The sequence below is a fragment of the Artemia franciscana genome, chromosome 13 (assembly GCF_032884065.1).
Source record: "Artemia franciscana chromosome 13, ASM3288406v1, whole genome shotgun sequence".
NCBI lineage: Eukaryota > Metazoa > Arthropoda > Branchiopoda > Anostraca > Artemiidae > Artemia > Artemia franciscana.
Genome location: NC_088875.1, coordinates 36,060,733 through 36,080,968, shown reverse-complemented (window position 1 = coordinate 36,080,968; position 20,236 = coordinate 36,060,733). Strand labels below are relative to the sequence as shown.

At 35.3% G+C, this 20,236-nt stretch overlaps 2 protein-coding genes across 4 annotated transcripts in view; one reads left to right on the top strand and one right to left on the bottom strand.

Moving 5' to 3' along the window:
- The window catches only part of LOC136034883 (histone-lysine N-methyltransferase, H3 lysine-79 specific-like), an 80,971-nt gene extending 74,662 nt beyond the window's left edge, over positions 1–6,309 (top strand). Inside the window, exon 11 of one of the 3 annotated variants that reach the window (XR_010619266.1) lies at positions 6,161–6,309. The gene's annotated coding sequence lies outside the window, so the exon portion shown is untranslated. Of the gene's footprint in view, positions 1–950; positions 966–1,748; positions 1,890–6,160 lie in introns of those variants that run through there. The other 2 variants (XR_010619267.1, XR_010619268.1) reach the window with 2 other exon arrangements.
- LOC136034309 (G-patch domain and KOW motifs-containing protein-like) overlaps positions 1–20,236 on the bottom strand; it is a 69,792-nt gene that overhangs the window by 10,957 nt on the left and 38,599 nt on the right. The window contains exons 7-9 of the mRNA XM_065715446.1: positions 15,802–15,956; positions 4,071–4,203; positions 659–921 (exon numbers count right to left, since the gene is read on the bottom strand). Of these exons, the coding sequence (XP_065571518.1) occupies positions 659–921; positions 4,071–4,203; positions 15,802–15,956 (551 nt within the window). The remainder of the gene's footprint in view (positions 1–658; positions 922–4,070; positions 4,204–15,801; positions 15,957–20,236) is intronic.

The window sequence follows — 20,236 nt, the reverse complement described above, 5'->3', positions numbered from 1 at the left end:
ATTCTTCAAGTGTAAATTCTCTAACGTATGAACAATATGATAAAAAGATCAACTTTTTCTTTAGCAAGAATACTTCTATAACGAAACGTCTCCATTTATTTGAATTTATATCTAATTGTTGAATTAATCGTTCATTCATTCAGCCATGAGACACAGACCCTTAGAGCATTTGATCTATGGAGCTTGTGCAAGATATGATATATTCTGAAGCTAGTTCTGCGAATATTTTAAAAGAAAGATGGCAATTATTGTTGGCTCAAAATGTTGGCTCGGGTATCTATTTCATAGTCCTCAAAAAGAAGGTCAAAAATATTCACTAAAAAAAATTTTCCGGGAATTTTAGCTTCTATTAGCTGATTCGATTAGCCCGATTCGAAAAGGCGATTATCTTCCACAACCTTGGCAAGGCTAGGTGGTCTTGTCGATACTATAATTCCTATTTAGTGGTATTTGCACTACAAAGGCTTTTTGGATACGATGATAACCAATATATATACTCTAGCAGCATATACCATATACAACCGGCATATATACCCTACCATTTTGTACGAAACTCAATCAAATCTGCGTTGCACTTGGACTCTAATAAATGACAAGTTTGATAACCTTTAATATAATCTAATTCTGAAAACAAGGTCTTGGAAGAATTTCATTTTACCTTTTTCCGAAAATAATATCCTTTTTTGTATTCAGGGTCAATACATCGGACTTTAAGTAACGGTCGGACCCACAATTTCCTTAATTCTCTGCTACTGCTTCTGTCTCTACTTCTTTTCCTCCTACTGCCACTATCCTCTCGTTTTCTATCTTTGCTTCTGCTCCTTGTCCGCCGTCGTTCTCTCTTTCTTTCACTCATTTCTTCTTCTCGCCGTTTTTCTGTTTTTTCCTGTTTTATTTTGTGCTCCTCATACTTATCTTTATCTTAAAAAAACAACTTAATATAATTACAGCACACTGAATGAATTAAACAAACAAGTAATATAAACAAGTGGATGGGAAAGTTCCTTGTCCAAAGAACAGAAAAGAGATAATACAAAGGGAAATGAGGAAATGAGAATGATAAATGCTGTGAACAGAGAATAAGAGAAGAATTATTTGTCTTTCAACCATCATGAAAGCACATCATAGAAAAATCATTCAAGCAAGATAGCTGGAACAGTTAAGCAGAGCCCTTGGAATTTTAAAGTTAATAATCGAGTTTCTTTTTGTTTCAAACAGGGGTTGATGTCTCTGAATTGTGTTCGGTTGTTTGAATGAGTTGGTGAAGTCACGCCTTAACCTCTGCCTAGCTTTTGAGGATTTTTAAGAGGAGTGACTGGATTTAGTTTTCATATTGTTCATACTTTTGTAGGTACCTAACCTAACCCTGTTCTTTCCTGGTAATTGAGTCTCATGGGGGAGACTAGGTTCAATTTTTTTTTTTTTTTTAAGTTGATCTATTGTTGAATAAAAGAACTCACCTGATTAAATGACTGGCATTCTATATTATCTCCTCGCATTATTTACGCAGTCTCAGTTTGAGCAATCTTTTAAAAACATATCTTTAAAAATATTTAAAAATCATTAAAAACTTTTAAAAATCTAAATCTTTTAATAACATACAACAACTTCAAAATAAAGCAGTAAAATTATTATATAGATTTGGTAAAATCTGATGAGTTTCCTGCCTATGGGCAGTTTAAAAAGTATAATTTGGTACATGTGTCCCAATTTCGCGACTAACAAGGTCCAATTTTTTGTAATTATAGATTCTTGAATCAGCTGATAACTCCTGCTTTTGAAAATCTTTTTACTTCATCGTGATGATCATAGTACAGTAAATATGGATAATACAATTCAGGAGGTTGGAAGGACCAGTCGAATACATTTTGTAATTCGCCATTACTGTTCTTGTGTTTATAATATACTTGCCGAGTTTGATTCTGCTTGCCCTTTCAAGCTTTTTCCTGGCAAGCTAAATGTAAACAGTACTTCTCCTCTCTCTCTCTCTATTTTTCTTTCTCTTTCTCTCTTTGTATTTCTGAATGGTGATTTATTCTTGTTATAAATCGTTTCGTTCAATTGTTTAACCTACTTTTTAGTTGTTTCTGTTTGTTGTTGTATTTTTTGCTCACCCCTTGAAATACCGTCTGAAGAATTCTTTACAGTCAAGATTTTCATGTTAAAACACAGTTGTTTTTTTTTTTTTTGTTTTTTTTTTTGTAGTTGTTGCTTATATTTTATTCCCCTTATACATATTGTAGTTGTTACTTGTATTTTTTTTTTATCCCCCTTGTATTCCTGGCCATGGAGCTTTCAAAAGGGGAATAAGTGTATTGTGATTCAAATTTGAATTGTATTTTGTATTGTCTTGCATTTAATAATAAACTTTAATAAACTCACTCTCTCTCTCTCTCTCTCTCTCTCTCTCTCTCTCTCTCTCTCTCTCTCTCTCTCTCTCTCTCTCTCTCTCTCTCTCTCTCTCTCCTCTCCTCTCTCTCCTCTCTCTCTCTCTCTCTCTCTCTCTCTCTCTCTCTTATGTTACCCATCAAAAGTTACGAGTCTGAAAACACTTGCCCAATTATTGGAAAAGGGGAAAAACAACTCCAAAGCATCAAGTGACTTTAATAACAATCACACCATTAGATTCAGCATAGCAGAGAATTTTACTGTAGTGGTTTCAAGCTCTCATGTACAAAAACGTGGAATTTTGCATGTTTTGCCACAAGAAAGATTGCCAGAAGGATTCGTACTTATTTTTTTCTTTTGTCGAGGGGTGATCGTATCGAACCGGAGATCCTAGAATTCAAAAGTGCTATTGCCCTTTTTAAGTGACCAAAATATTGGAGGGCAGCTAACCCCCCTCACATGCCCCCTTTTTCCCCAAAGTCGTTAGATGAAAACCTCGGAATTGCCAATTTGTTCAGCATAGTCTAAAGATTTAAAAAAAGATTTAAAAAGTTTTTCAGGACGACCTGACCCCCAAGGTCCCGAGGGAAGGACTGCAAGCTATGAACTTTGCCCATTGTTTACATATTATATTGGTTATTGTTAAGAATGCATATATTAGTCGGGGGGGTTTCGGTTTTGGAGGGGTATTTTCTATGGAGAGAATCTTCCATATGAGGGAAGTTTCCAGGAGTGAACTTTCCAGGGGAAATTTCACACCGGGGGGGGGGGTGGGTACCTGAATTCTTATGCAAAATTTACTCGTTTTTCGATGGAGATATTCTCCATGGGGGGGGGGGGTTATCACCAGGAATAATTTTCCTTGTGGAAATTTTACGCAGGAGAAACTTTCCATTGAGGGGCAAGAGGGTTCCGGAAAAACTTCCCATAAGGGGGTGATTTCTGGTATGAATTGAACAACGATCAGAGACTAAATAAAAAAAAGTGTTTTTCTCAAATGAAAGTATGCTATGGAAACTTTTTCAGGTGGAATCGGGAGCAAGAAACTTTCTGGAGGAATTTGCAGCGAGGATGGAATTGTACAGGGAAAATTTCCCAGGGAGAGTACTTTACGCAGGGGAGCTTTCCACGGAGGGATTTTTATTGGAGGGGAGAGGAATTATATGGAGAGCGAGGCGGTTTTTCAGACATTCTTTGAAAACTATCAGAAATTAAATAAAAAGAAAAGTTTTTCAACTGAAAGTAAGGACTACAAAGTAACATTAAGACTTAAAACAAACAGAACTTATTCCGTATATTAAGGCGGGGGAGGACTGCCTTCTCAATATCCCACTCTTTAAGCTAAAGTTACACCTTTTGTCCAAATTAATAAAGAATAAATCCTGAAACATAAAGACCGTTTAATTAGAATGACTAGCTTTTTAATAGCAATTAAAAGCATTAGCGTGAAGAGCGGGGTATTGAGGAGGAGGTAGCTCCCCTCATATAGGGAAGAATTTCCATTCGTTATAAGTTTTAATGTTGCTCTTACTTTCAGTGGAAAAAAGTTTTTATTTAATAATAGCAGAAGAGCGATTAAACTTTAGAGAGTCCCAGTCTTATAAAATTTCTTGAATAATGAGATTTCTTCAAAGGCTTAAATAATGCAACGGTTTTTGTGATTGATTTATAATTTGACTTACTCAGAACTCTGAAGGACTTCCTATAGTCTTCTGATGAAACAGGTTGAATAAGATTTTCCGATAGGTTGACAACTTGATTTTGTAGCGTAAGTTTTACATAAACACGGCCTGTATTTTCATCAATGCTTTCAATCTGAAAATGAAAAAAACAAAAATGAACTATGTCAATCAAAAAAGTGTATGTGGATAATCTATCATAATCGTACACATACATTTTAAATGTCTACGTATTACTGCTAAGAAGAGCATCTACAGTCTACAAATCCGTTTCAATGGCATTTGTGGCCCCAAACACCATGGAAATGTACCCCTCCCCCTATCCAAAGGTATACAGAATATGGCCAAGCATACCCTTGGTGCCGAGTTGGACTAAACGGCCTGTGCCTCTTCTAGGTACAAGTACAAAAGTAAGTGTACGTGTAAGATCTTATCGAATCTTCATGTTAACAGCTCCAAACCTATTTTGCAGTTCCTTCTACGGTGCTCAAATTCAGTACAAAAATATCATCTTCATTTTTCCAAGTATTTTTTTTTTCATTGGGGTCAGTTTGACTCGTAATCCACTATTCTCGAGTAGGGTAATTCTTTGAAAACTAGCACTGGTTTTTCAGCTGTATGAGGTACTTGGCGTACTCGGTAAACTATGATACTCTATCTAACTACTAATACTACTAACAACTCACCGCAGCACCTGCCACCTGAGGCGAACATAGCTGCTCACGCTCCATCTCCGTCCTAATTTATTCAAGGCTCAACTCCTTACACCCTCCCAAGAAGTCCCAAATTTGTTGGAACCCTTTCTTGCGATTCCTTCCTGCATTAATCAGGGACGAACTGCTTCTACTCTATCTAACATCCAGACATATTCACGAACTCGTCACTATTATCCTGATATATATCACGACACATTAATTATGCAAACGCAACAATCACTTGAGTTATTAACGGTTTTGACCAAATCCCAAGTACACCAAACTCATTTGTGTTACTCTCCCCTCGTTTACTCCCTTCGTCCATAAACCTAAGTCGTTGGCGCACTGCTTACATTATTTGTGAGGCTCCCCTAATTTATCTATATAAGCAATCGCTCACTTAAAAATAGCCAAAATAGACCTGCTTGTCAAAAATAATGATGATTGTTCTGTAACTGGGAATGGTAAAACGGCCAGATTTACGTAGCATACCGAATTTTAACATTTAAGTATCCCCAGCGGGGGCTAACAGGGGCAGTTAGAAGGAATGACTTCAGTTTATCTATGTATCATGGTGGATAGTAGAGAACGAACCACGGTCGATAGTAACAAAAAAAAAATGTCATTTGTACGGGATTCGGGAATGTTAGCTAGTATACCGATTAGTCTTAATTGTGAAATTTTTGTGAAATTGCGAGAGTCCGGCCGAATAAAAAATAAGGTTTGTGTGTCTTTTTCAGTGAACCCAAAACAATCCAAAACGATAAAACTAGAAACATGATAATTGATTAAGAATAATTTGGAGCCAGGAGAATTGACAAAGCCTATAAAAATCCAGAAACTAAAAACTAAATAAAGAAACCCAAGTCTGGCTGCAAGATAACAAGCATGGGAAGTTCGAAAGCCAGAGCTTCCAACTATAGTGAGTAAAATGCAAAGAAGGAGTTTACGTCAGGCTATATTTACAAGGCCTACAAGCCCGAACGAACTAAAGCGATCCGAGGGAGGTGACAGAACCGAAGGTCCAAGTACATTACTTATGAAAGACCGAACGAGCAGAGACTAACTAACATTGATAGTGGAAATAAACTAGTCTTGTACACAAACAACAACTAAGTAATTTGCTAATTTGATCATTTTTATTTTTCTACCTTTTAACTTTTTTTTTTATATTGAAAGGCACCATTACATTGCCTAGATAGCTAGCAATTTATAACAATATACTTTTCATGTGATCGTAATATTTAAATTCATTGTTTTTGCCAACTCAGGAAATCTGTAAAGATTATTGTTATTTTTTTCGGCTAAAGAAACTCAAAATTTTGTAAATTTACAGTGTGATGACCGGAATGGGATGAATTATTATTTTTCAGAAACTAAAATTCATTTTGTTTACAGGTGAAGATGTCAAAAAAACCCTATCAGATGCTCAAACGAGAAGGTTGGTAAATGACAATGAAACAGCCCAATCCATATTATTACGTAAAGTGCCAAAGCTAACAAGTTTTTTTTCTATTCATCAAATTCAGAGGCCTCTGATTAGAAAAGTTCCGCGAATGCTATATTATCCAGCATCTCTAATAAGACCTCTCTACAAAGGCACAGTGAGAAAGACAATGATGAGGATGATTGATTGCAGTGTTCATCTCTAGAGACCCTTGCTAAGTGTAGTCGGTATAATTGTAGTCTGTGCTAATTGTATAGTCTGGGATATATTTTAAAAGAACAAAATTCTCAAGATGCTTTGAGATGAAAACATGAATGTAATTAACTCCAATAATGGATAAAGCTAACACTTCATTTTGCACGATTTGAACAAATAAATAAAACTCTTATGGTGTTTGAGGCTGACGGTGACTTAACAAAAGCTAGGAAAATTAGTGACACTACCAATTTGTTCTCTAATGACTCTTCAACTTGGCCAGAGAGGCTAATTGTAAGAGAGAGAGAGAGAGAGAGAGAGAGCGCGAGATAGTATTACCGTTATGGATTCAAAGCCTTCCTTCAAAAGTGATAAGGAATATACTAAAACAGAAAAAGAATTTATTCAAACGAAAAATTTTCAAACAAGCTTCAGTACAAAGTGGCAAAAAAGGGTGAGCAAGTAAAAGACAATAGTTTGTATATTCTCAAACTTCTTATTGAGCATTTTTTCTTCCTGTCACTTATTTGACTCCAATTTCAAATCCAATTTTAACAACTGAAAGTGCGTCCATGCATGAGATATCACCAGTGCACTTCAACTGCTGTCAAAAACGGATTGAAACTAGAAGTAGGCTCCAAAAGCCTACAAAAGGCTCCACGAGCGACAACTAATTACAAAAACGAACAAAGAGGCAGAACTAGAACGAGTATTTTGACGAGAATAGCGGCAGTCATGATGTATCTGGCTGAACACAGTCTCGAATTTCAAGGAAGCTCGTCAAAATTGTATACAAAAAATTAGTGGGAACTACCAGCCTTATTCAGTTATTGGGGCTATTTAATCCCATAACGACGGACCACTTAAGGCGAATAGAAAAAGCGAAACATGACACACAGATGGTAGTTGTTCATATACAAATTGAAGTAATTAATCTTTTAGCTTCAGAAGCAAAAGAAGCAATCATTAACAAAATAAAGCAAGCGAAATAGTTTTCCTTCATAATGGATTGCATTCCTAGACCTTGGTCACAAAGATCAAACTTCTCTCACAATCCGCTATGTTCATATAGAGAATGAACCTAACGATGAAGTCTTTGTCCGAGAAAGCTTAGAGGATAGAGGATAATCCGTCTGTCTGAAGAATCGACAGGAGAAGATCCTTCAAGCCTTCCAAATGAAGAAATAAATCTTGCGGGCAAGACCTAAAAAACTATCGCGACCAAGACTATGACAGCAGATCAGCGACGGCTGCAGTCCGAAAAAGGGGTTCAAGCTCACATTTGAGCAGAATATTCATTAGCTTTCTTTAAGCCTTGCGGTTATCACAGCTTGAACTTCGTTGTATCATATGGCGCAAAACATTGATTAAGTCGACGTTGCTTTTTAGGATGATTCAACAAATATACACAACATTTGCCACTTCCACTACGCGATAGTGCATTACTAGTGACCATGTTAAAACACTAACACTAAAGTAAGTGTGTGCCCACTATAGCCTGATAATTGGCATTATAATGTTAGTATTGTCTCGAATGAACGTATATTGGCGGTCGGTTGAAGTGGCATGTCAATGTTATTTCTTTAATGAAAGATTTCGGGAAGAATAGTCGTGTTGGTTTCAGCAATATGATGTGTTATTTTTGTTTTTTCTCTGCTCTCGATTCCCACCAACGAAAAAAAATGTATAAAACTGTGTAATTTATGGCTATATTATAATAAAGAGCTTAAACAACCTAATATGATAAGAGCGTCAATGAACAACCGGGTGAAAAGCCTGATGACACAATAATTTTGAGACAAAATCTCTTGAAATGCATTTGAGAGATTTTTTACTTTTGGTTTCCTTAATAGTATAGCATGACTTCCTCTTTGAAATGAACCTCGCAAGTAAAATGATCCAGGAAAAAACTTAGGCCATTTTTTGGCTTCTGATCAGCTAAAAAAGTGAACCCAGTTCATTGAGGCATTCCGAGAAAAAGGTTTAGTGACTTCATTTCTGAGGTCAAACGAGATAGCGAATGATATTGGTATTGAACCAATCAGCTGTTACAAGATTGAGAGAAATGAAAGAACAATAATTTATTGTCATTGACTGCTTTTTCCTGACGCAATTTTATTAAAGTTTAAAAATACATGGAAGAAGTGGTATTGCTGCGTTGTTTTTCATTTTTTCTTCTTCTTCTGTTCAGCCTTAAATAGGATTTCCAGTCAAGACTATTTGGCTATTTTCCTATTGTCTCTTATATGTGTTGCTTTGGACTATTGTCTCTTTATATGAGTTGCGTTGGACTATTACGGGTGGTTGCCAGTTGTTTATCTTGAGATGGCTGGTGTTGATTATATTTCTCGCAATAGCTCTTGATTTCAAGTTCAGCAGTCTGTGCGGGTTAGGCTATACAGGCTATTGTCTGATACTGGAACTTTGTGGTGCTCGAAACCCTAAGAGTTAACTTTGAAGGACAAGCTCTAGAGGCATCAACAAAGTGGGGAGGAGGGGGTTAGGCCAGTAGAATTGAGGAATTGATAGGAGAAAGCAGGCTTAGTCTATTTGAGCATGAATGGATTCTATGATAAATTCTAGATTGGTGCTTATTGGTGAAAGGAAAGAAAATTGGTTTCCTGTTAGGCAGACAGACCTCTGATAATCCCCATTGAGATATATATCTCTGAGGGGGATTGGGTCTCCCTCTTGGATGTTCAATTTCTTGGGAATATTTAGCTGTTTTATCGGCACAATGATCACCCATTATACCTCAGTGGCTTCGGATATATTAGAATTTTGTTATTATGCTTTTTGAAGCGAAAGTGCGTTTCGCTCTCTTTTCTTCTTTTTATACATGGCTTACGTATCAAGGTAAATCTGCGTTTGTGTGTGTGTGTGGGGGGGGGGGACTCGCAAATAATTATTTGTTTAATTAGCAAAAAAAAACTGCAAGTCAATGTGAAACGGTATTACTCACTATTTCTTAAATTTGTAGGAGATAAAAACAACTTTCGCGAGGACTGAGTTTTATTTGGTGATTTGAGCATGTTTAAATATTATGTTTATAGTATATTTAGTCCCAATTTGTGGCTAATCAATCTCCTAAGATCTTTCATCTCTTGATAAAGAACGATTTATAAGAAAATTTCAAGACACTGACGTTGCTTCGCAACGGTAAAAATTCAAAATAAAATTGAGGTGTACCCAAATGATCTACGCGGCTTTAATTTCACCGATTATTGTGTAGTCTACTTCAAAGGAGATTTATAGGGGGTGCTGGTCCTGGACGGACCAGCACCGGCAAATATTTCTTTGAAGAAAACCGTTATCGGAAAAAGAAAAGATCATTTACGAAGAAAAGATCATTACGAGAGCAAAGACGACTACAATCCAAGGCAAGAAGACCCCTTTAAAAGGGATATATTTTTAGCACTACTTGGTATTGCTACTTCTTCCTTATAAGACACAACGGGTAAGTTTTCAACTACAGGTCATAATGAAGTTTTCTTAGTTTTTTTTTTTTTTTGTTTTTTATCAACCACTCCCTGAAAAGGAAGTTCTCAAAGATCTTTGTAGGAAGTTGGAAGATCATCTTACTGCAAATAAAAATTCTGACATAGACGGCGGAGAAGTGTACAATGAGCTCCTACATATCCATTTAATTATTCCTAACAACAAGGAAGATAACAAACAAATACAACGTAGAAACAATAGGGAAAGTTTTTTCAAGACAATGGAAATTATTTATGTAGATATTTCGGCCCTATGTCCAAGGGCCGTCTTCAGCACAATACAATACTATATATATATATATAAAAGAACTTACATCAAATTGTGAGAATTAAAACTGAATATAAAAACACTTATTAAAACATTTTTTTTAAAAATATAGCCCTAGCATCCTTACTTCAGCGAAGTTCAACCAGGACTGGCGAAAAGAATGAAATGAAGAAATATAAACTCATTCAAACTAAAGAGAAATAAAATGATTAGATGCAATTTCTTAAAGCTAATCTTGCTTGTTTAGCAGCCTGTCTCAAAGGCCTTTTCGTAGTTGGTTCAGTAATATTATAAATTGGTTTAGTAAAATATTTTGTTAGATCATTTTTAATTAAATTTGAGTATAAAGAATTTAGTGAGTATTCCCCCAAGTCCCTGTTCAAAGAAATATTTTTATTTATTTTGAGATTAATTTCAATTGATTCTCGAACCACCTGTTTTATTCCCAAATCATTACTAATGAGTGGAGAGTTTTCAAAAAGTATCATGTGGGACGGATTATTAAATATATGCCAACCTAGAGCAGAATCAAAGGAGTTGTTGGAACCATTTGAAATTAAGGCCTTGTCTATGTCATTTTTATGCTGTTGTAACCTTTTGTCTAGATTCTGATGGGTCCTGCCGACATAGTATTTTCCGCAATCACAGGGTATTTGATAGACCCCTCTTTGGCGAGTAACTGGGGTCTTATCTTTACCCGAATTTAAGAAATTGATGATTTTAAAATTATTAGTAAAAACTACGTACAGATTATTTTTTGTGCAAATATTTTTTAATTTTGTTGTAATCTTTGGGATATACGGAAGATAGACAATATTTGAGGGCTTATCAATAGCCTCACATTGTGAAGTATCTTCTTCGATTTTACAAGAGTGTCTTTTTATTCTACGGCTAATTATTTTATTTACAAAAGGAATGGGGTATCCATTACCAAAAAGAATATCTCTGATAAAATTTATTTCTGCATTTATATATGAATGGGAGCAAATATTTAGGGCACGATCAATGAGGGAAATTACAACTGCTCTTTTAACTTGTGGGGGGTGATTTGAATTAAAGTGAAGATATCTATTGTTTTGTGTTGGCTTTCGATATATAGTAAAATCCAGTTCATCAGCATTACGAATAATTAATACATCTAAAAACGGTAGTTTATTTTCAATTTCAACTTCAAGGGTGAACTGCAAATTTCGGTCATAAGTGTTAAGATGATCTAAGAAGCCCCGAAGTTCAGCTTCCCCATAATTCCAAAGTGAAATTACGTCATCCATATAACGACCCCAATAGACATGTTTTAGGAAATAAGAATTCAATGCCCAATTCTCAAGATTCTCGACGTAAATATTTGCTAGTAGCCCGGATAAAGGTGCCCCCATGGGTAATCCATTTTTTTGCTGATAAAAAGAATCGCGAAATTGAAAATACATAGAAAACTTATTACAAATTATAACAAGAGTCATTAAAACTTCACAATCAATTCCTGTCGCTGAAGTCTCGATCAAGTGGTAATTTTCTTCTATTTTGTTTTTTAATAATTCCTCTGAAATAGTTACATCTATATTTGTATACATGGAAACAATGTCGAAACTACTAACTATTGTGTTTTCTGAAATACTTGTGTTGCTAAGTTTTTTAATCAAATCTGCCGAGTTCTGAATATAGGAATTTTGAGAATACAATAAAGGTTTGAAAGCTGCACAAAGCCATTTTCCAATATTGGCAGCGGGAGCTTTAGTACAAGCTACAATAGGTCTTAAGGGAATACCCTGTTTATGTATTTTTGGTAAACCGTAGCAATTCACTTGTTGTCATGAATACAACAGACTATGACAACAAAATTTTTTCGCATTTAAATGACACAATTACATATCAAACAATAACTCATGATCCTACTGATCAGTTCACTAATAATATTATAAATGAACTAAAGCAGCTAAAACAAAATGGTAAAATCACCCCACAACTATACAATAAATTTTTTCCCCGTGGTAGTTTCTGTCCTAAACTCTACGGTTTACCAAAAATACATAAACAGGGTATTCCCTTAAGACCTATTGTAGCTTGTACTAAAGCTCCCGCTGCCAATATCGGAAAATGGCTTTGTGCAGCTTTCAAACCTTTATTGTATTCTCAAAATTCCTATATTCATAACTCGGCAGATTTGATTAAAAAACTTAGCAACACAAGTATTTCAGAAAACACAATAGTTAGTAGTTTCGACATTGTTTCCATGTATACAAATATAGATGTAACTATTTCAGAGGAATTATTAAAAAACAAAATAGAAGAAAATTACCACTTGATCGAGACTTCAGCGACAGGAATTGATTGTGAAGTTTTAATGACTCTTGTTAAAATTTGTAATAAGTTTTCTATGTATTTTCAATTTCGCGATTCTTTTTATCAGCAAAAAAATGGATTACCCATGGGGGCACCTTTATCCGGGCTACTAGCAAATATTTACGTCGAGAATCTTGAGAATTGGGCATTGAATTCTTATTTCCTAAAACATGTCTATTGGGGTCGTTATATGGATGACGTAATTTCACTTTGGAATTATGGGGAAGCTGAACTTCGGGGCTTCTTAGATCATCTTAACACTTATGACCGAAATTTGCAGTTCACCCTTGAAGTTGAAATTGAAAATAAACTACCGTTTTTAGATGTATTAATTATTCGTAATGCTGATGAACTGGATTTTACTATATATCGAAAGCCAACACAAAACAATAGATATCTTCACTTTAATTCAAATCACCCCCCACAAGTTAAAAGAGCAGTTGTAATTTCCCTCATTGATCGTGCCCTAAATATTTGCTCCCATTCATATATAAATGCAGAAATAAATTTTATCAGAGATATTCTTTTTGGTAATGGATACCCCATTCCTTTTGTAAATAAAATAATTAGCCGTAGAATAAAAAGACACTCTTGTAAAATCGAAGAAGATACTTCACAATGTGAGGCTATTGATAAGCCCTCAAATATTGTCTATCTTCCGTATATCCCAAAGATTACAACAAAATTAAAAAATATTTGCACAAAAAATAATCTGTACGTAGTTTTTACTAATAATTTTAAAATCATCAATTTCTTAAATTCGGGTAAAGATAAGACCCCAGTTACTCGCCAAAGAGGGGTCTATCAAATACCCTGTGATTGCGGAAAATACTATGTCGGCAGGACCCATCAGAATCTAGACAAAAGGTTACAACAGCATAAAAATGACATAGACAAGGCCTTAATTTCAAATGGTTCCAATAACTCCTTTGATTCTGCTCTAGGTTGGCATATATTTAATAATCCGTCCCACATGATACTTTTTGAAAACTCTTCACTCATTAGTAATGATTTGGGAATAAAACAGGTGGTTCGAGAATCAATTGAAATTAATCTCAAAATAAATAAAAATATTTCTTTGAACAGGGACTCGGGGGAATACTCACTAAATTCTTTATACTAAAATTTAATTAAAATGATCTAACAAAATATTTTACTAAACCAATTTATAATATTACTGAACCAACTACGAAAAGGCCTTTGAGACAGGCTGCTAAACAAGCAAGATTAGCTTTAAGAAATTGCATCTAATCATTTTATTTCTCTTTAGTTTGAATGAGTTTATATTTCTTCATTTCATTCTTTTCGCCAGTCCTGGTTGAACTTCGCTGAAGTAAGGATGCTAGGGCTATATTTAAAAAAAAAATGTTTTAATAAGTGTTTTTATATTCAGTTTTAATTCTCACAATTTGATGTAAGTTCTTTTATATATATATATAGTATTGTATTGTGCTGAAGACGGCCCTTGGACATAGGGCCGAAATATCTACATAAATAATTTCCATTGTCTTGAAAAAACTTTCCCTATTGTTTCTACGTTGTATTTGTTTGTTATGGAAAGGCAGTGTGGTCTTCGTCGCTATTTTCGTCTAGCTTAAAGGAAGATAAAATATCAACTTTTGATAGTAAAATTATCAAAAAACAGATAATAAAATAACTTTTTTTTAAATGCAAAATGACGTAAAATGAATTCCCAACAAAGGTGACAATTTCTTCTCTGTCTTCTAATTGCAAAATCTTATTAATGAACCGGAAGTAAACTATTTTGTATAAATATTTTAGTTTTGATTTTAATATTTTAGTATTTCTAGTGATGACGATCGCTGCATATGAGATCGAAATACCTAGACTTTGGTAACAGTTTCTACTGTCTAAATAAACTGACTTGTCCCCATTTGAACGTTTATTTGTAAATTAATAACATCCTTAGAAGCTCTACGAATCATAAAATAGACTGACAAAAAGGATCTCCTCAATCTATGGATTGCCCTCCACATACTTTTGATAATACTAGTGACTATAGTATAATAACTGTGAGCGAAACTTCAGCTAGCTGAACTTAATAAAAACGGATTTAAGCGCATCAATGTTGCGAGACATTTTAAACTCCCTGGCAATTCTTGCCATTGACAATGATCGGATAAAGATGCTTAATATGGACAATATTGTAACAAAGTTTGCTGCTGCCAAATCTAGAGGAAAAAACTTTTTCGCATGCTGACCGATGGTCTGCCTTGCGCAGGTTCTAATCTCCTGATTCGATACCTTCGGGCAGGAGTGGAATGCCTGGTTGGGGCAAACTATCCGACACTTCCAGTGTTTTTCATCAATATTTCTCCAGATACCCATTTAGAGCTAGGTCGACTCCGACTGAGCTTACAGTCACACCACTGACCCCCGTGCCAAACCAAATAACCACTGACAACAAGACCTAGAGAGATCATAATGCAAATCTAGAAAGATCCATTTAATATAAGAAGTTTGGAAACATCTATATATGGTTGTACAACAAAATTTGTCCTTGAAAACTCAATTTATACTTTCTCCAGGCACCCATTTAGAGCTAGGTTGACTCAGACTGAGCTTACAGAGTCACACCATTGACCCCCGTCAATGGTGAAAACATCTACATATACCAATTTGAAAACATCTACATATGATTGTATAACAAAATTTGTCCTTGAAAACTTAATTTTTACTGTCTCAACTTTATTTTCATTCATTGTACCCTTAGATTGCTCGATATTACGCTATTATTTTCAACTTAGAAATCTTTTGCTATTATTTAAAATATCATTTTGAACGACCATAAGCTCATCATAGTTTTTAAATCATACACAGAATTACGAAATCATCTAAACAAAAATCATGTCTATAGCGAAATTGGACAAGTTTACTAAGACTGACAATAATGACAATGTTCCTGCCAGCTTGAAAGAGATAATAGATGCATAGATCTTAGTTTATAGATACAAATTGCTAAGGTAAAATTAATAAAGAAACATATTTTTGTTTATTTATGTTTGAGTCAGGAGGGGGGGCGTAATTCGTTTTGCCCTGGGAGCCACCAACTTTAGGAATGGCCCTGACCCTCAGGAAGTAAACATGCCTCCGCAAATGTAATCAGCGGAAAACTAGCCATCAGACATTTTTTTTTCATATTCTAAATTATTTTTTAGAACTGCGAGAGGCACTTTTTTGTGTTGGATATGTCGATACAGGTTCAAACATTTTACCATTATACCGCCGACGATACCAATGGTTTCACCATTTGAGAATTATTTTTACTTACTTGTCCGTAAAGCCCTTTATTTGATCCACCAATAACAAGCACATATTTTCCCTTGACTATTTCTAATTTTTCCTCTTCTTTTCCCCTTTGTCCTTCTGCTTTTCTTTCTTCTTTGGCAAGGCCCCAAGTCCCAATCCCTTGGGCCGGAAGGATACCTCAATCGGCTTTATAACTCTGTAAAAAAAAAACTTCTCGTTAAAAACTTTTAGCAATGCGCAAAAATACATTAATACCTTTATATGTATATCTACACATTAACCCCCCCCCTTGGCTAAGTCTAACTGAGATTGAAATATAGTGAAGAGTAAGCTACTAGAAAAATTATAGTTGCATTATAGGAATTTATAAGAAAAAAAGTTAGCTCAAATAGACTAATAGGTTTTTTACGTGCAAGTTATTGTCTAATATATTGGAAATCAAGACGAAAGATGAGCTTAAATGGTATCCCAAAAAAGGGCTTAGAATACACATCTTTTAGTGGCTCTTTAATTTACACCAACAGTCCTTGATATTTCTGGCGTTTAGCAAAAAGGACGAAAGTCCACTTTTTTCCGAGAAGTGGACATGATGCAAGTTTTTTTTTTTATTAATTTAGACTGGTATTAGCGAAAGTTAAAGGGCAGTTTGCATGACACAGTGAAGGGGAGTTCCTTTTTAGTACAAATACCAGAAAGAGCGTCTCTGGCTTTTTTCAAGTCAATCACAACTTTCTGAAATCCATCATTCGGCTAACAATCAATGGTAAATTAATAAAAAACTAGTAACGGCAGTTTGCATGGCACAGTGAAGGGGAGTTCCTTTTTAGTACAAATACCAGAAAGAGCGTCTCTGGCTTTTTTCAAGTCAATCACAACTTTCTTCGGCTTATAATCAACGGTAAAATAACAGAAAGCTAGTGACGGTCACAAGAGATTTGAAAAAAAGACAAATAATACATTAGGCGAAGTCTGTTGTGCCTCCCAAAAAGGGAAAATTTAAAAACTGTGGCGGTTTACGAAATGAAATTTACAAAAAGTTATGAAGGTCAAACGGTATATAAAATGGCATATAAAATTTTAGGCTTCTGTATTTACTTTGCGCTCAATTACTACTCATTTTAAAATACGTAGTATCTTTAAAAATTATAACAAGGTCCTAAATCTTTAATCATAAGACAACAGAAGCTTATAACATTCAAAGTATTGCTTGAATGTGTAATGTGTGTGTAATGGTTTTTGGACCTTATTGTCTTTTTGTTTTGTTTATTTGTGTAGCCTAGAGGTGCAAAATCTGTTCGCGTACGTAACATTTTAGGCTCTGCAAAAATGATTCTGTCGACCAAAGGGCCTCTACTTATTCTGCTTTAGAAAAAGCTTATTCCCATCAAAAATAAAGAATGAATTTTTTTGTGGTTGTCTTAAGGGAGCCTATTTTTTATTGTCTTTATATAATATACATTTTGCTGGATCTCCAACATGCGTCTAATTATGCTCATGATTGTTTGTTTTACTATGGTCTGGGAAATCCATGGTGTTTTCCAAAAAAAATGCGAAACCCCACTTTTCCTAATTTTAGAAGAGAGCAAAAACAATTAAAAAAGCTTTCTCAAAAATCGCAATTTAAGAAACTTAAAATTCAAAACACTGATTTCTAGTTAACTTTTAAAGCCGAATTCACTGGAAATGTTCAAATCACTGATGTTTTGTTACATAGTGTATAAAGGACTTACGTCCTTTTTGCAGAATGGCAATCTCAAATATCAACTTTTTCCAATTGCAAAATAGGCTGAAGTCCTTTCAAACTTTTATTTATTCGCTTAAAATCATCAATCAAACCACTTTAAAATACTACCGTCACCCTAGCCTATCAATTAAATTCAAAATTAACCGTGTCAAACGCTTTTTTTTTAAATCTATGAAAAACTGATAGAATCATTTCACCATTTCCATTGATGCATTCAGAAAATCCAGAAAATCCTGCATAGCATGAACAGTAGAGTGGCCTTTCACTTGAAAAACTTAAAACTATCACTTAAAAAACCATGTTTTATTAAATGTGCATAAAGTCTGTTATGCATAATTTTTTCGTATAACTTCGAGAAAACCGACAGAAGAGAAATTGGTCTCCAGTTAGTCAGATCAGTCTTTGAGCCACTTTTGTGTATAGGAATCACTCGCGTCTCTTTTAGTTTTTGCGGGAATTCTCCCGATTCCAATGATAAATTAATCAAGTAAACTAGTATTTTAAAGTGGTTTGAATCTTACTTGATAGAGAGGTGGATACGTGTCTGTTTTGAGGATGTAATATCTGACAAATTTTTATAAAAGTGGTGTTCTGCAAAGTTCTGTTTTGAGTCCTTTGTTATATCTTGTATATGTAGATACTATGCGGCTTTATGTTCCGTGTGCTGTTAATACTTCTTTCGCTGATGGCACGGTATTGTCAGATACTGCAAGAAATGCTGATGATCTTGTGGAGAAAAATAATCAAGCTTTAAGTCGTCTTTTAATTTTTACAAGTATTAGGCGTTCATCAGTGAATGTTTAAAAAACTCATTTTATGTTGTTTAGTCGGAAAGGAAGTCCAGTGGAAGGAAGTGGAAGTGGAACCGGAAAGGAAGTGGAAAAATATTTCTTTGTAATAGGCCATTGAAACAAGTAGCTGTGGTGGGATACCTTAGTTTCCAGCTTGATCAGAATCTGAATTGGAAAGCACATAGTGATCAGGTGGCAGCTAAGGTATCTAAAGGGCTTTGTCTGGTTCGGCGTCTGATAAATCAGTTACCTCGTTCTGCCCTTTTAACTCTTTATCATTCTATTGTCATGCCTTATATTTCTTATGGTTGTGTGATATGGACTAGTGGATTTTATAAGAATTTTAAAACGTGTTCAGGTTTTATAAAATAAAGTTATTAGACTATTAGGGAATTATGTCCATGGTTAGAATGATACAGTTAATTGTTATAGGAAACTCATGATTCTTAACGTTAGCCACGTTCATAACTATCAACTTGCTATTTTTGTATTTCATGGTATTTATGGTTTAACCCCTGAAATTTTTCGTCAATGTTTACAAGGAATTCTTCGTATCACAGTTATGAGACTAGATATGGATGATTTGGTATATGAGTGCTGCAGCCCTCAGAGGGCAAGTTTTAGTCCCAGGTTTGCTGAACCAGTAGAATGGAATTCTTTACCAACGAGTATAAGGCTATCAGAAAATGTTAGCCAGTTTAAGAGTAGACTGAAGAACCACCTTCTGGGAAGATATAAAGTAAATAATTTAAATGGGATGGCTTATTGTCTTGTTTTTTTTTTAGTAGGGTCTCTCTCTCTCTCTCTCTCTCTCTCTCTCTCTCTCTCTCTCTCTCTCTCTCTCTCTCTCTCTCTCTCTCTCTCTCTCCTCTCTCTCTCTCTCTCTCTCTCTCTCTCTCTCTCTCTCTCTCTCTCTCTCTCTCTCTCTCTCTCTCACAGGTGGGACACAGGGACACAACTACAATGGCGCGTAACTAATATGGCGCGTAACGACAAATACAAAACATTAAATGGCGCTGTTGGGGTGGCGCTTCGGGCCACCCCAACAGCTAGTGTATAATAAAAGTGTCTCTCTCTCTCTTTAACGATTTGTTTTTATGGCACTTGGTATTAACCAAGTGACATATAGCAGTCGACAATTCTGTCGGTCTGTCTGTCGGTCTGTCGGTCTGTCTGTCGGTCCCGGTTTTGCTACTTTAGGTACTTCCAGGTAAGCTAGGACGATGAAATTTGGCAAGCGTATCAGGGACCGCACCAGATTAAATAGAAATAGTCGTTTTCCCGATTTGACCATCTGGGGGGGGAGTGGGGGCCCGGTTAATTCGCAAAAAATAGAAAAAATGAAGTATTTTTAACTTATCAGCGGGTATTTGGATCTTAATGAAATTTGATGTTTGGAATGATATTGTGTCTTAGAGCTCTTATTTTTAATCCCGACCGGATCTGATGACATTGGGGGGAGTTGGAGGGGGAAAACCTAAAGTCCCGGTTTGCTACTTTAGGCACTTCCAGGTAAGCTAGGACGATGAAATTTGGCAAGCGTATCAGGGACCGGACCAGATTAATTAGAAATAGTCGTTTTCCCGATTTGACCATCCGGGGGGGGGGGGGGGAGAAGGGGGGCCGGGTTTAATTCGGAAAAATAGAAAAAATGAAGTATTTTTAACTTATGAGCGGGTGATTGGATCTTAATGAAATTGATGTTTGGAATGATATTGTGTCTCAGAGCTCTTATTTTAAATCCCGACTGGGTCTGATGACATTGGGGGGAGTTGGAGGGGGAAACCTAAAATCTTGGAAAACACTTAGAGTAGAGGGATCGGGATGAAACTTGATGGAAAAATAAGCGCAAGTCCCAGATACATGATTGACATAATCGGAACTTATTTGCTCTCTTTGGGGTAGTTGGGAGGGGGGGAGTA